The 17,543-nt window shown below is 38.0% G+C and overlaps 1 protein-coding gene across 8 annotated transcripts in view; it reads right to left on the bottom strand.

Moving 5' to 3' along the window:
• Positions 1-2,531: 2,531 nt before the first annotated feature.
• Positions 2,532-17,543, bottom strand: part of phactr4a (phosphatase and actin regulator 4a) — a 98,549-nt gene continuing 83,537 nt past the window's right edge. For 4 of the 8 annotated variants that reach the window (XM_077200113.1, XM_077200117.1, XM_077200112.1 and 1 more), the window contains 9 exons: positions 13,541-13,672; positions 11,768-12,251; positions 10,790-11,037; positions 9,200-9,356; positions 9,054-9,109; positions 8,865-8,926; positions 6,982-7,119; positions 5,754-5,830; positions 2,532-4,385 (listed from right to left, as the gene is read on the bottom strand). In XM_077200113.1, the coding sequence (XP_077056228.1) occupies positions 4,370-4,385; positions 5,754-5,830; positions 6,982-7,119; positions 8,865-8,926; positions 9,054-9,109; positions 9,200-9,356; positions 10,790-11,037; positions 11,768-12,251; positions 13,541-13,672 (1,370 nt within the window). In that variant the 3' untranslated portion in view covers positions 2,532-4,369. The remainder of the gene's footprint in view (positions 4,386-5,753; positions 5,831-6,981; positions 7,120-8,864; positions 8,927-9,053; positions 9,110-9,199; positions 9,357-10,789; positions 11,038-11,767; positions 12,252-13,540; positions 13,673-17,543) is intronic. The other 4 variants (XM_077200115.1, XM_077200119.1, XM_077200114.1 and 1 more) reach the window with 1 other exon arrangement.

Below are 17,543 nucleotides of genomic sequence, written 5' to 3'. Positions count from 1 at the left end.
ATATGATTAATTAAATGCGCTGCCAGCTCATTGCACCTGCCAAACAGATTACACTGAGCGGAGCGGGTGACCGGTTTAAGATGGCGGCCCCACGGCTCGTCCGCGCCAATAGGCAGTAGCGGTCGATAGGGCGTCTATCTATATGATGTCTATGGATGCATCCTCGGGAAAATGGGCGTGTCAAGAACACTTCCGGGATTTTTAACCGTTCTTGCCAAAATGCAAACTTGTGTATTGAGACAGTACTTGGGCAGCGACTGATGACGTTTCACAAGTCCACAAGAACACAAGTACAGACAAGAACGCATATTGAGAAACGGCCTCAGTTAGTACTTATTAACTTACGTGTGAAAGAGTTAAGTTTAAAGGTATCTAAAATAGTTTTTTTAGATATCTGAAAGTAATTTATTACTAGTCACCTTTATTTATAGGGCTTTTTACAATGCATATCGTTTCAAAGCAGCTTTACAAAGATAACATGAAAATAATGTCGTAATATTATTGTTAAATATACAATTAAATGTCCCCAACTAAGCAGCCAGAAGCCAATGGCGATAAAGGCGAAAAAGTCGACACTGGTAAGTAACCAAAACTCCATCAGGTGACAGAATGGAGAGAAAAAAATACTAGTCGAATTACAATGTTAGATATCATAAATTGGATTTTTGACTAGTCAAATCTCATTTAAAGATATCTGCAATTTAATTATGGATATCTCAAGATGATTTTTGACTAAGAAAAACTTTCTTTGGAGATATCTGAATTTAGCTTTGTGACTGGGAGGAATTTCAACATAGATATCTGGGTTTAACATTCGTATTGGTCAACACTAATATATATATATATATATATATATATATATATATATATATATATATATATATATATAATATATATATTTGAAACATGCATGCAAACACACCTTTGCTATTCCCCACCTTTAACATTTTATTCAACAATCCTACCTTGGAAACTGCTGTTATTTGCCATTTTGTCTAATTATTGTATAATAAAGGTCCCGTATGTGTGGGTCATTTTACAACATGCACAACCTAGGGCCTACTGTACTAATCATTGAGATTAGTATTTTAATACAAGCTAAACGCTTATTAACTCAAAATCTTTTTCAAATCAGCTTTTACATTTTTGTGACTGGGTCTGCCTTGCTTCTGAAGCATTATTCTCCATCATGCGTTTATGTAAATATACTAAGTAAATATATTTATTGATAGTCATATCATAGTTTTATATGCCAATTCCACCTGCCATATCAATGGGAGAATATGGCATTGTAGATATCTTGAATGTATATATATAAATTAACATTGTTATATATATAATGCATATTATGACTAATCATAATCACGTAGAAATCTTAATTCCAATTAAGCCAAAATTGCAGAAAATTTGACTAGTTAAAACTAAATTACGACTAGAGCCAGGTGTATTCTATGCTAAAACGGCTTGCCATAAACATAAATTTAAACAAGTGACTTTAACTGTGCAAGACAGATAAAGGGATAGAGAGTGCATGGATGAGAGAGTGCAGTGCTGGAGTTGAAGAGGTGTTCGGAGAGCAATGGAAAGCCATTTAAAATTCATGACACAAGAAAACTTTAAAATGTCATGATGGCTGGCCTGTTCATAAACATCAATAAGGGAGCCACAATGGTATCCCTCTTTGTAAGCGTATTAATTAACATTTCAAAAGCTTTCGAGTGCACATAAAAAGAGATTTAACTGAGATGAAACCACAGCTGACAGACACGATTGTTGATACTTTACGGTTTAAACAAGATGCTACAAGAATAAGAATAAATATGGTGGTTGATCATAATTGCAAAACTATTGCAGAACAGTTTAAAACATACATAGATCACATACTTAAGAAAATCTTGATCACACAGGAAAACAATGTAAGGCAATGGTAAAGGAAACTCATAATAAAAGCAGTCATTTTGAACGAATCTATAGTGCCATCTACAGGCCCCAAGTAAATAATGCAAATGGCTTTATTGCCCATCATATGCTGTTACTTTAGCTGGTTTCCCCAAACACAGTCCAAAGACATGCAGGTTAAATGGATTGGACATGGATTGGACAAATTGTCCGTAGGACTGTGTGTAAGCATCAATCTGTCCATCCATCCATTCATCCCCTGTTAATTTAGCTAAGGTAGAACACAGGTGGCACATGGTCACACATAGTCATCAATACCAGACATCAGATGGTGTAATACCATAGTACTTCGATATAAAAAAAAGGTATTACCATAATACCGAGACTAAAAATCATTATACTTTGATATCTGTACCTTGATAGTGAATGACTCTCATATTGTTATACTACAGAATTACAATGGAATGTTCCAAAACCTGTGAAGACATAAAAAAAGGAGGGAAAATCTGAAACGTTTGTTGGTGTTAGTGAACACATTAATGAGGGATCCAAGGAACACTGATATGTTCCATGCATCAGTACACTGGGATGTCTTATGTAAAATAATAATAAAACAAAATAAATTAACCAAATGATACTCACAGTTTAGGTTTAATTAATGGTGAAGTGAATGTAAGGATTACTTGAAAGACCTTTTTAAAATACCTTTACATAAAAAAATTAACTATACAGCTGTTCTGTATCAGATTATTATATCACTTAACCTGTAGCCATACTGTTTGCACCTTATAAAACAGGATAGTGTAATACAATAAGTATAATTAAAACAAATGTTTGATGTCAGGAAGACGAGATATACAATATAATCAATCTACAGCGCGTCTCTATACAGTGCACAGGCCCTCTGGTGGCCTACAAAACAAAGTGTACCATAACACCAGCAGTGACATGGAAAATAATTCACTTTTATGTACCAAAAATGCACCAAGATTTTTCACAATGACTCCATGATGTAACATCAACCATTTTGTTTTAAATTGTTCAATGAACTATATCATTATCTACAGCTGAATCTTGTGAAACATGTCAATAACATCTCCAAGTCATATTTCACCCCAATACAATACAATAAAAAAAAAGAAAAAAAAAGAAATAATGTTTTGCATTAAGAAAATGAAGCTTAAGATCATTAAAATTTTTGGCATTGTGAAAAAAAAAAAACCCCTGGTAAAATGAAAGATTTAATTTCCATTATGGTAGTGTGATAAAAAAAATAAAAAATAATAATAATTCAGTCATTTTAATGCATGCTAATATGAAAAAAGTATTGAATTACAGTATTGTATTGTAATAAAGTAAAAAAAATATATATTACAGTAACAAGAATTACCATTGACAATGTGCATTTACAAAAAAGTTACAACACATTATAATACGAATATTTTGGGGGAAACATGCTTAAATGTCATGAAAATAATATCACAATGCTAAAAATCTTAGTGGTTTCGAGGCTTAATTTTCTTCATGCCAAACATTTATTTTTCTTATGATTTTGGGGTAAAATATTGCAAGTCTTTGTGTGATTAAGCTTAAAATATCTAAAGTGAAGTGCTGTGATGCTAAAAGTGAAGAATATTAAAGAAGGTGGTTTAATCTGTGTGCAAAAGTAAAAAAAATGACAGTAATTTACAGTAAAATGCACATAGAAAGTGACACCGTGTGCTGACGTCCTGAGAATGTCAAAGATGAGCTTTCAGATCAACACACATCAGTGTGTGTTCAGGATGAGAAACGTTTTATATGCAGACTTTATTCTGTATTACTCAAAGGTCAGGCTAAAAAAGTCATTTCGTACCAGTGTTAAGGCATGAGTGGACAGCATTTATAACACACACACACACACACACACACACACACACACACACACACACACACACACACACACACACACACACACACACACACACACACACACACACACACACACACACACACACACACACACACACACACACACAGTCTCTCAATCACTCGCCATTAAAAAAAAGTTTATCACCAGTGTCATAATTTCCATAAAAGTATTATTGTTTGAGTACACACGCTTATTCTTGATCACAGAAATGTGTGTACCATAAAGACAATTAAAACACCCCCAATCCACACAGTTCTGTGTCCTCTTTTCCCTGAAATACTCCAACAAAGTGTTCCGCCCATGGGAATCATGGGAACTCTACCGAGCTGGCACTTCAAACCTGCTGCCCAAAAGTGTCTGAAGTAACAAGTGTCCTGCACACACCCACATCACTTCCTCCTCCTCTTCACTCTAGAGAACTGAGCAGCTGGCCTGGGCACTCATCAGTATACGGTGGAGGATCATGGGGAACAGGATGCTGGAGTGAGATGGAGGCTTTTAGCTGCAGTTATAGGGGCAGCTTTTATCTGTCTAGGGTTTCCTCTTTAAGGATGCGGATTATGGCCGATGAAACCTGAAATTACATTTTTGTTATGCACATTCAGGCCATGTGATGGTTAAAGACAATGATCATGTTCACATGCAGATTTTTTTAATTATAGCCTTTATTTAGATAAAAAAAAGAAGTCTGGGAATAAAACGGTGGGTGAATAAAAAGTATCACGAAAGTATCCACAAAAATATTAAGGCGAGACCCTACAGGTGAATAGGGTAAATTTTTTAACTATCAGATATCACCATGAAACTTTGCCAGTTGATTACCTACATTAAGATGAGAAAAAAATGTATTACAAGTTTTCTGTAATTTAATGTTTAAATATGCAAATGAGGCATTGTCTAATTAAATATGCGCTATTTTGCCATGTTTTTGGGAATAAAATGTTATATAAATCAGGCTAGGAATAATATATTTACAAATCCCTCTGTAAATGTCTTCATAATATAACTAGGTACAAGACTGGACAATTTGGTGTATATAGGTGCTACTGAACTGGAGATTTCGGACTTGGGAGTATGAGAGAAAAGACATTTTGAGAAAACGGGGTTTAAAGATTTAGCATCAGCCAATGAGATTGCGCATATAGAGTAAAATCCCCCCTTTTACTTTCGCGATTAGTTGCTGATAAAAAGGAAATGACCATTTTTGGATCCGGCAGTCTTGTTCAGGAGAGAGAGAGCTTTCTAACGGTGTGTGTGATGACAGGGTGCAGATCGCGATCGCGGAGTAGAGGGATGATTTATAACGACAACTTTTGTTAAATTTATGAGAAATCTACAGACGCAAACAGACAAAGTGTAGTAAAATAAAGACCTAAATGTGTATTTCTGACTTTTTTTGACCACAAGTCTGAAAGAAGACATGTTATTGAAGACAAATATCCCAAAATCTCAAAATTGACCAGTGAAAAAACAACAATGTTTTTGCCTGCCATGTCTCGCCTTAAGCAGCACAACTGTTGTCAAGAATAGCAATTCAAATGTTGCTTGAGCACCATGTTCAAAAGATTTCTGAATGATCATGTGACACTAAAGACTGGATTAATGATGCTGAATATTCAGCTTCACAGGAATAAAATAAAATATTTAATTTTTTATTTTTTACTATTTTAAAATACATTAAAATAGAAAACTGTTATTTTAAATTGTAATAATATTTCACAATACTACTGTTTTTGCTGTAATAATAATGTTACTGTATTTTGATAAAAAAAATGCAGGTTTGCTGAGCAGAATAGACTTGCTGACCCAAATATTTAAATGGTTCTATAGATACAGATATAAATGAAGATCCCATGTGGATATTCTGAATTAAGTGTATATACGATCTAGAAAGTAATATAGGCCTAATATGCAAATTAAAAAAGTGCTGAAAGTGTCAGACCTGGTGTATATCCTGCTTTCCTGATGAACTTCCATTTCTGAGCTCTTATACTCGTTCAACTCTTTTCTTATGGCCGCCTAGAGGAGAACAAAGAACACAAGAGTAAAGAGAAAGAACAACCTGAACACTATCACTGGTTGTGTGGAGTCTTAATGATGATGTTATGTGGTCAAATCAACATACAATTCCAAGACTTTGAAGTTGGATGATGGTTGAAAAACAGTGTCTTTTCAATGTCATTGTGCTTTTTTAAATAAGCTTTGTTTGGCAAACTTTATTAGACTGCAGACATTTTCAATTATCTGCAATTGACCATTCGCTAAGTCACACCCGAAAACTACCACTGGCCAATCGTGTCTTAGGAACCGTAACTAGGCAAGGGAAACATGCCGAAGCGTTGTGCGTATGGATTGTGCGAATCTGATACCCGGTACCCTAAAAGTTTGGACGGGGAGTGGAATTTTTTTCCTTCCCGAAAATCTACCTATTACTTGGAAATAATGACTGCTCTTTGTTCATAATGCATATATTTTAACGTAAAATAAGACGATTAAAGACAAGACGGAGGCTCACTGACATACTTTTAAAATATATTTCAGGATTTTGTTAATCAACGGCATACTACCCCTGACTGAGTAACTCAAACCCAATCTGATCGCTGCTCTCCCAGTGTTAGTGTTATTCCACAAGATTTATGGATAAACTGTTTAATTTACAATTATTAGATTATATTCACATTTCACTTACCCTGCTGTGCACGAACATAGCTGTTCCTCAATTTGTGTGTTTCCCATTTGAATGGTCAGTGTATGAGGCTGCTGCTGCTTGCGCTGGGCTTTAGCTTCAATTTTTATGAAATGATCCTCTAATCGGTTGCATATTCTGTCGTGGATATATCCCTCGAATGCATACTGCAGTCTCCCTTTTGTCTTGCTCTCTCAGATATTTCACATGTTCGCCAAAAATTACTACTAATCTCAGATATTTCACATGTTCGCCAAAAATTACTACTAATCTCATTGGGAATGTCTGACACCGGTGCATACACACTGTAATAGACATGCCAGGCGCGAAAGCTTGTCAGGCGTAGCAACAGTAACTAGGGAGGGCGGGGCTTAGCGAAGGGTCAAGTGTTTTATGTAATACTACAATTTACACAAGTCAAAATTGAAATGATCTTATATCGGTCACCACTAGGGGGCAGATGAGACCAGTTACTCGTTCAGACCTTGTCAGCAGGTGTAAGTTTGGTCCAGGGTTTGTCAGCACGCCGGTCATAGTCTTGTGCATGAGTGCACTCCACATACTCATGAAAGCGCAGGATTTTTCTGGCCTGGAGCTCCGCTACTGTAGGCCTCTGTGACAACTGCAGATGTAAAGACACAACAACATTTACTTTCACGTCATGCAAGATTAGTACCTATTTGCCCCTCACTCCAAATATTTTTGACAATTAGAAGTAGTTTGTAACCGTTCATGTAACTTGGTTAGCTATAGTTTTTGTGTCTCACAGTGGATTCGATCCCGGGTCTCTCACACCAAAGGCATGTTTCTTATCCACTGCGCCATCACCACCCCCAAATCAGAAGTGAGTAGTGAGCAAACTTATTTTTATTTTAATATTTATTGTATTACATTTTGAAACTCTAACAGAGAGAGTATGGCCACTTTTATTCTGGAAAAGGATAAGAAAATTAACTTAAGTTAAATTTAATTATAATTTTAAATTACTGCTGATTACCATAACTTTAACCAAACAGAGACAATTTATGCAGTACAGTTAAAAGATTTGGTGTCAGTAAGATTTTTTTTTTCTTTAGAAGAAACTGATACTTCTATTCAACAAGGATGCATTCAATTGATAAAAAGTGTCAGACATTTAGAATGTTACAAAAAATAAGTAAATAAATGATGTTCTTTTGAACTTTCTATTCATACACTTTTCCCACACTTCATTAAGCAGCACATCCATTTCCAACTAGTTATAATAATAATCAATAGGGGTGTGAACCTACACTGGTCTCACGGTTCGGTTCGATTACGATTATCATGTCATCGATTCAGTTCAATTCGATATCGCGATGCATCGCGGTGCACTGCATCTGCAATTTAAATGTTTACTCCATAAGTGATGTGTGCGTGCGTGCGCGCACGCGTGTTCGCCTGTTCGGGAAGTCGAACTGACAGAAACAGTGGCATTCCAGTTAAAGTTTCAAGGGAGTAAAGCCTTTTTATGCCATTTAGTAAATTAAATTGTGTCAAATCAATTTTGTTGTAAAGAAATGTTCATTTAAAAGCAGCGCTCATTCATCAGTGTATAATGTTACCATAGAGATGCGCGCATCAACCGTCGCCGAGCCCGCTGTTGAAGGTAACGATCATCCATTTATAATCACGCTAACAACACAGAATAATTGTAATTTGACCATCGGGTTCAGATACTTAAATCAGCTCTATGTGTGCGTGACATAAGCGCGCACAGCGCGTGTCTTCTCCAGGTCGTGCTTACCAGGTAGTTCATTAGAGCCGAAATGTGCCCAGAATAGATGTAGGCTTTTAAAGTTTTCGGAGCATTTTTAATTACTCGCACTCGCGTCTCGCCTCCTCTGCCATCGTATGCTACCGCGACAAAGCACACACGCGTCAGAAAAGCGTCAGTATAACCGGTTATGGTCTATTACTGAACCGATACCGAATCGTCCTCGTCTGCATCGCGATGCATCGTAGAAACGATTAATTTCGACACCCCTAATAATCATAATAAGACATTTGTCTTGAGCAGCAAATTAGCATATAAGAAAGATTTCTGAAGGATCATGTGACACTGAAGACTGGAGTAATGGCTGCTAAAAAATAAAATCAGCTTTGCCATCAGAAAAAAGCAATAATAATAAAAAAATCAAGTGGAAAACTTCACAATAATACTTCGCAATATTAGTTTTTACTGAATTTTTGATCAACTAAATGCAGCCTTGCAGCATAAGAGACTTATTTCAAAATAATTCTTACTGACACAAATGTTTGAAATTAGTTTGAAAGGCTGTTCAAAAGTTTAAAGCCTTTAGCGGTTTTCATGACAAACTTAGTCAAGTAATGAATGTGCCTTCAAACCTTTCTGGTCAGCCTGCGCTTGATTTCGCTCCTTTCTAACCGTCGGTCCGCTTCATTCTTGGCTGAAACAGAAGAACATGCAGATATTGAGAAAATCTTTTTTGGAAGCATTGCAAATTTTTGACTACCAGGTATGACTGATTACCACAGACCCTATTGGAGGACTAGAAGACAAGGGGTGTAACTGACCTAGTAGGATATTTCTCTGCTCAAGTTCTTGTGCGGAGGGTCTCTGACTCAACCTCCTATGAGAACATACAAAACACAAAATTCACACAGTGTCAGTGTGGAAAGGACAAAGACCCCATAAAACCCATCTGAACACACAGGCAGACCTTGTGAGGGTGGTGCTGATCTTGTTGCGGACAGCTTCCCACTGCTCTTTGTTGTTCCAGGCGATGTTCTCCTGGTCCTCAGACTGCTCTTTCTCCTGCTGACGCTCCAGCTTTAGTGCCAGAGTATCCTTTCGCTTCACACGGCTCGCAAGACCACCTGACAAGATGCACCCATAATCCTCATTAAGTGTTTTCACAAACTTTGTATTGATCTTATGTGTAAGCAAAGTTGTAACATTCATAATCTAACACAAAGATGATTAAAACGCTCTGACATAAGAAATCTGTTAGCTAGAAAAGAGTTAGAGCAAATAACTACGTTCTGAAGGAGATTACACTATTACTCAATCACATTTACTTTTAGGCCTATGCGACAGTCTCAAAAATATAATTTCCACCAAGGACGGTTAAAAGTACACAACTATTCAAAAAATTGAGGTCTGTATTTTTTAAAAATTGTTAAAAAAGACTGCATTTATTTGACCTAAATTACAATAAAAACAAAAATATTGTGAAAGTACATAACTGTCTATTTGAATATATATTTAAATATTTTTGGATGTATTAAAATGTAATTTATTTCTGTGACGATAAAGCGGAACCATTACTCCAGTTGTCAGTGTCACATGATCCTCCAGAAATCATTCTAAAGGCCCGCTCACATCAAGGACAATAACAATAAAGAAAGTGTTCTAGAAATCGTTTTAAATGTGTTCGCACCAAAAATATAACTCATCTCTTCCGTGAGTACTTAACATAAAAAATAATAATAATAAAGAAAATAAAAAAATTCCTTCTCTTTTAAATCTTTCCTTCCCTTTTAAATCTTCCCTTGTCTGGCTTTTGCTACTTTGAGTAATGCCTGAACTTTGTATTTTGAGCACTTGCGTTATTCTTCCCACTTCACGATGACTCGCTTGCTTTAGTCCTCAGTTGTAAGTCGCTTTGGATAAAAGCGTCTGCTAAATTACTAAATGTAAATGTAAATATTGACAACAGAGGTTCAATATAGTCAGAATCACTTTCAGAATGTTTTTTTTTTCCAGCTGATGAACAATAAAAAACATTGAGAGCCAATCAGAATACATTCTGCTTTAAAGATTTCGAGGTTTGAGCATTTAAAGTTAGTTATCGTTATAGTTATCATTCTTGAATTTCTTGGTGTGAACAGGATGCTTAATGTGAACTTAATATTCTGATTTGCAGCTTATGAATTAAATGTTCAATGTTGAAAACAGTTTCTTAATACTTTTATGGAAACGTGATAATTTTTTTTCAGGATTCTTCATGAATATTAAGTTCAAAAGAACAACATTTATTTGACATAAATCTTTTGTAACATTATGAATGCCTTTACTGTACATTTTGATCAATTTAACGCATCCTTGCTGAATAAAATTATGAATTTCTTTCAAAAAATATTATACTGACCCCAAACAAACACAAAGAGAGTTTTAACAGCATATTCAACTGTTTCATTTTTTTAAATTGCTGACTGTCACAAACTTTTCATACACATATTAGTGCAGGACAAGTACAACATTCCTAAATCACAATTAGACTAGTCAGACAGAATTAAAGCAGAATTACTTGTGGGAACATCCTCCTCCTCCTCATCTTCCTCATCATCATCTCTGTAATTAATGGGTCCGTCAGAATCGCTCTCATCCTCGTCCTCACTGTTTCCAGGGCCTGCATCCTCGGGAATGACAGTGACTCGAGGGTCTCCCACCAGACCGCGCCGGCTGCGTGGCTCCAGCTCCGGCTGTCGTGTGGGCGGAGGTACTGGACGCAGCTTCTGCAGCTCTTCTTCAATGTCAAAATCATCATCCTCAGGCCTAAACAAATCAAAATCATTAAGACACAGTGAGCATATGAATGGTGTGTGGTTGTGTGCTTAAGATTTTCAGGCAGGTCTAATAGTACTATTAAGGGTACAGAAATCGATTAATCAAATGTAAAATAACACTTTTCAGCCTCGACTCTTCTGTATATATTAAATATCGATTAATCCTTGTTAAAGCTACAAAAGTTAGGCTAATCTTTTAAAGCAGTGAGTGATTTTGTCTTTGTCTTTTGTTGTTTGATGAACATTAATGGCACAGACATCAGCATGTATATTAGTCAGCTCTCACTTTAAGACCTAGTGCATGGATCCAATAGAATGATACACATCCAATTTCTCTGTCAACTGTTTATGTTCACTTAAGACATTACAGACTGTGTTTACGAAGATACTCGCAAAGAGGGATTGACAATTTTATGTGTATTTGTCTGTTCAAGGGCAAGATGTGAAAGAGAACTCCATTTGTCTTCATGGGCTTGAATAGTTTAAAATCGTTTTAATTTTTAAAATGGCATGACTTATTGCAAATGATACAATTTTGTGACAACTGTCACAAAACTGTTCCAAATGTCTTTTACGCTGGCTGCCATTGGGCAGTCCCTATTGTTGAGCCTTGTAACATTTCTTTCTGGGGTGTAAAAAGTACAAGTTTTTCAATCTGTTACAAGTAGTACAAGGGCAGAGAACATTGTGTTCTGAGATAAACTGAAATGTACACTCACAGTCGCAGAGGTTCGATAGTGACAGGAAGCGAAAATCGTCCCCCTCCTGGAGCCTCAGCGAGAAAGTCTGGAGGTGATTCAAAGAGAAGTGAGTGAGCTCGCTGGGATCCTTCCGGTTTGGGCTGGACCAGGCCTGGACTGTTCAAGGCTCTCTGGATGCGTATGTGCAGAGGTAAGGGCAGCTGGGAGGGCGGGTCTGTGGTGGGGCTGGGTGGGTCCACATGGGGCACTTCAGGAGGTGGGTGGGAGCGAGGAGGTGATGTTGGAATATGGGTTGGTGGAGGAGAGAGTGCTTCAGAGTTTGAGTTTCTGCAGTCATCTGAATGAGCAGGAGGAGGGGCTGGAACTTGGACGGAAGAGGGGCCTGGGGGTGGAGGCTCAGGCTGATTGGCCGAAGAGTCGTCTGAGTGGCGTTTGGTCACAGGAGTCATCCTCTTTGGGGGAATGGGAGGAGATCGCTTGACTGGGATTTGAGAGGGATCCACTGTAGAAAAAAGTAAAATCAAAATGAACTTCACAGAGAAAAGTGTTAACGCACATAAGTTTGTACGGAAGTGCCAAGCTAGGATTTTATCAGCCAAGTAATTAATTTGCATGCCATGGAATTAATCAAACAGGTATTATTACAGGATGGGGAGGGATTTAATATTCTACGATAATAGATTCAATAATATATAATAGATTATAATACTCTGGGAGCTTGTTTGATAATAATGTCAGAAACATTCCACTCTATGCAAGTCTGTTAACAGAAAGGATTCTAGCTAAAAAAGCATGACTTTTCATAAATGACTGTTCAGAACAAGCTACATTCTGAATGCTGACACAAGGGACGTTACAGTGATCATCAGAGTAGAGGCCTATTCACACTAACTAAGGATAACTGTTATGATAATACATATAAAGTTTTAATAATCATCCTAATTTTATGAGAAAAGGAACATCCACACCCTAGCTGCAATGATAATGACAGAGGAATATTGTCTGAAATATTTTCCAGCTGATGAACGATAAAATGTGTGCTTATAATAATGTTATAGTGGTATATAGAAAGTTATATTGGTGTGGAAACGAATACAGTTATTGTGCTTGGTTATTAAACATCCTACTTCAGTGGTCAGTTTTCTCAATCAGGCCTTAGTTGTAGTGAACATCAAATCAAAATTGACCCTACTTAAGATTCTTAATACATGTTCCTGGTCTTATTGTGCATGATTCATCAATGCGCGTTATTGTTGGGAATAACATCTCAGACATGTAAAGAAAATAACCCCCCTCTTAAGTCCTGAGACAGTGCACGTTAAATTTGCACTTGCAATGTGTCAGCCAAGCATTCACGTCTCAGTTAACATGCTTGCATGCCTGAACGCAGGCCAGTTTCACACTGAATGTCAAAAACTCAATGTTAGACACTGCCACTGCCTCCAAACTTACTTCAAATAACTTGAGTGACACTCAGTCAAGTTGTATGTTCTGTGAGAGGGTGAAACGTTAGTATACAAGTGCATGTACAGGTGTCATCCAGATTGAGTCTGAATTTAATCTTCATTACTGGTTATTGCTCATCTTTAACACTGGTTACATGTAATGGTCACATTTTTAAATAGGATGAACTGAATTTCATTTATTTGTTCTCAGTAATCGTAGTGATTTGGAGAAGAAATCAAAAAGATGTTGAGTATGGGTGTGAAAAAAAAGCACGACTCTGTGAGGTTATTAGGACATTAGGACATGCATGCCAGCTGGTGTGGGATGGGGAAACAGCAGGGCTACCTGGGTGGAGCTGAGAGCCCCTTTGGCTGAGGTAGGTGGGCAGGGACAGATAGACTCCAGACTCGCCCTGCTGTCTCCAGCTTGTCCAATGCTGAGGAGGCGGAGCTTTGTAATATCTTTGTAACGTTGCAACTTTGGGGTGGATCAAGGGTTTCATTATGTTTAGCATCTCATACAACAATCACAAGCACTGTTGGACACTGGTCTATTTCAACAGCTGACAACTATTAAAACCTCCTGCTTAAAGGGTTAGTATAGGCTTTTATTCACATATAAGCATTGACCAATGCACATACACTAAGCTCACTGAATATGGTAAACTGAACTGAAGCATTCTTGCTTGACACATGAACCGGTTAAGTTTGTTTTCGTGCATCAAGCAAATTTGTTTGAGCCTCCGTTTATCATATTGAGTGGTCTATGTATGTTCGCTGATCAATGTACATCAAAGCTTAAATGAAATCTGTTTATCATATAAAGCAATCATGTTCAAACAGATTTTTACAATGTATTTATGTACTTTTTGAAGCATTAACATTTGGTGTAATGGACTTTCAAATGAGGGACAGAAAAATCATTAGCATTAAAATAATAATCATTAATATATCTTCATTTGTGTTTTGAACATGAACAAAAGTACTGTATTGGAAAGACAAGAGGGTGAGTAAATTATGAAAGAACATGTAACCATCTGGCTCAACCAATAGCAAGAGTACAAAGGAAGACATGCAAGATTATATGCAACTCTATTTGGTCTTATTAGTGGTCCAGAAGGACACATTTCAGCTTAAATTGTGTTCAAGTAGGCTTAAAACAAATTCAAAGCCTTAAAATGAACTTTACTAAAAATTAAGTGAGAAAATATTATGATTTAAATACAAGTATGACAATGTTCAGCAAAATTTCCAAATATGAAGCCAGTATAAATAAATTTGGGGGAAACACTCAATTGCTCAAATGGTACAGACTATAATTGAAATGGGATTGTCCTGGTATCTGGACTAGGGAGTCTATAAATGGATCCTGTTGGAGAGGGGTAGTGTACTGTGTTTCTAACACTTGAGCAGCTGCTGCCTGCCTCTCATGTCACTGGGCCACAGCATGTCTAAAGTTATCTTTTCTTAATGACACTGGTCCAGCTGTCAGAATGAGATCTCATCTATTTTAAGTCAATCCAAATAAACAGCATATGAATGCAGCAAATTATGGACTTAACTCACTGATTCAATAAAATTCTCTAAATAAAATGTATAAGTAGTTACTTTAATCCATGAAAGTGAAAAAAATCCATTTTCTGAAATAGACAAAATTAACAGGGAAAAAATACATCTGGAAATCAGCTGGCTAAAAAAGTGGGCAATAACTGTTCTGTCCTACTGTACTGATAAAGTCTGAGAACAATAGTACAGGGAGTTCTCATGTCTGTGAGCAGACAGAGCATCAGCTGCTATGGAGGACAAACAGCAACACTTGAGTCCTATAGGAACATCACGCACGCACACAGACTCTACGCAGACGTACTTTAGACTGTGAACAGGAAGTAAAAGAGACCTTCTACGTCTGCCACACTGTCGAAAATCCCCAGGGAAGATTAGATTATTCTCCTTGGAGACTTCAATGCTAGGGTTGGCCTCGATCAATAACTTTGGAAGGTCACTATAGGAAAGGAAGGCATCGGGAACATCAACTATAATGGAATTATGCTTCTCAGCAAGTTTGCTCAGTAAAACCTCACCATCACTAACACTCTTTCGCCAGAAAAACAATTTTAAGTCATCTTGGAGACATCCCCGCTCCAAAACAGTGGCATCTGATTGACTGTCATTGTATGAGCCAGGGATCGCTGTGACGTGAACATCACTAGGGCCATGGTAGAAGCAGATGACTGCTGTACAGATCATAGCCTATTCCGCTCCACAATGTAGATCAAACTCAAGATGAAGAGGAGAGCTAAAAAAAAACAGATCCGACCAAAACCTTGACAGCCTTGATGAAACTGCCATCCAGCAGCGACTTCAGGCCTTTCTTTGTGAAAGCCTCTAACAAGAATACCCCGATGACATCGAAGGGCACTGGAGTCTGCTAAACTCTACTATCGTTGCTACCTGCAAAACCATTCTTGGGCACAAGTCCAGAAAACACCAGGACTGGTTTGATGAGAATGACACAGAGATAGAACAACTCATCTCCAAGAAAAGGAAATCCTTTCGTGCCAGGCAAAATGATGTAACCCGCAAGGCCAAAAGGTTGACTCACTCCAGAGCCAAGTCTAATGTCCAGAGATGGTGAGGGGGTTAAATAACTCTTGGTGGACAGAAAAAGGCTCTGGAAATCTAGAGACTGACAGACTCAGATGACAGCAGAGGCTTTTTCAGTGCTACCAAGGCCGTCTACACTCCAAGCTGGCCTTAACCCGCTGCACACAAAGGACGGGCAGGAGATGCTTAAGGACAACGAGTCCATTAATGCCCGATGGAAGGAGCACTTCTAAGAACTCCTCAACAATGACAGCACAAATAAATAGACATTACCAAACACATCCCCCAAAGTCCCATCAAACTATAACAGAGGTTCAAGACGCCATAAGAAAACCTTAAGAACAAAAAGGCTACCGGTCCAGATGGGATCTCAGCTGAGATCTTAAAGGAAGGTGGATCAGAGCTCCTGTTACACATTCAAGTCCTCCTACTCAAAATCTGGGAAAAAGAAGAACTTCCCTCAGAGCTCAGGGACGCTCTAATAGTGACCATATTCAACAAGGGGGACAAAGCTGGATGTGGAAATTACAGGGGCGTTTCACTCCTGTCAACAACAGGCAAAGTCCTTGCCCGTGTCCTTGCAAACCGACTAATACCACTGTCTGAGGGAGTACTCCCAGAAACACAGTGTGGTTCCCCCCATCTAGAGATACAGTAGACATGATGTTCACAGCACGGCAACAACAGGAAAAATTACTAAAGGTAACTAAAGGGGCCTTTGTACGTGGCCTTTACAGACCTGATAAAGGCTTTTGACAAGGTAGACCACCAGGCCCTGTGGAGCATATTATCACGGTACAACTGTCATGACAAGTACATCAGAATACTGAGGCTTCTACATGATGGCATGTCAGTCAAAGTGCTCAGCAACGGCGGCTTCGAGTCCGAGCCTTTCACGGTGGAAAAAGGGGTCAGACAGGGATGCATTATTACTTTGTTTGCCATCTTCATTGCAGCCATATTCCACCTCATTGGCGAAGAGCTGCCACAGGGGATTCCAATCATGTATAGAAATGATGGCAGAATCTTCAACCTTAACAGGTTCAAGGCCAAGAGCAAAGTCAACTTCACCACCACCACAGAGCTTTAGTATGCAGATGATAACATCATCACAGCACACTCCTTAGAAGACCTCCAGGGCATTCTGGATGCCTATGCCATGGCACACAGAGCCCTGGGCCTAAATTTAAACATCAAGAAGACCCAGGTCCTATATCAATCTCCACCCAACCTGCCAGCTACCCAGCAAACAATTAAAGTGGACAACACCACTCTTGAAAATGTGGACCACTTACCTACCTTGGCAGCCTTCTTTCTTCAAGTCAAGTCAAGTCACCTTTATTTACAGAGCTCGACATTAAGGCTTGTCCGCTTGTCCGGGACAAGTGGATTTTTTTGTAGGACAAGTGGAAAAGAAAATTACCCACTTGTCCCACTGGACAAGTTAAATTTCAGACAAAATAAAATGGCATGTTACTTCATGTTATGTGCCACTCATTACGTCGATTTTACAGATTTAATTTTACCGATTTGAAACGAACTAATTTTTTTCCCCACAATCCGTCGAACCAGCGTCCAGCTCAGAATGCTTTGATTGGCCAATCAGGAGTTTAAACATTTTTACCTGACTCAAGAACAGTGGTGGGGAGTGATGTTTCTTCAGGCTCCGCAGCCCCGCGAAGCGCCAGGAAAAGCTCCAAAAACAAGTCACCTTGCACCAACAGCACCATACGAATTAAAACGGG

The sequence above is a fragment of the Siphateles boraxobius genome, unplaced genomic scaffold, assembly GCF_051911475.1.
Source record: "Siphateles boraxobius isolate OS27281-9 unplaced genomic scaffold, OSU_SipBor_1 43, whole genome shotgun sequence".
Lineage (NCBI taxonomy): Eukaryota > Metazoa > Chordata > Actinopteri > Cypriniformes > Leuciscidae > Siphateles > Siphateles boraxobius.
The sequence above is the reverse complement of the archived record's forward strand: the minus strand, read 5'-3'. Positions and strand labels throughout refer to the sequence as shown.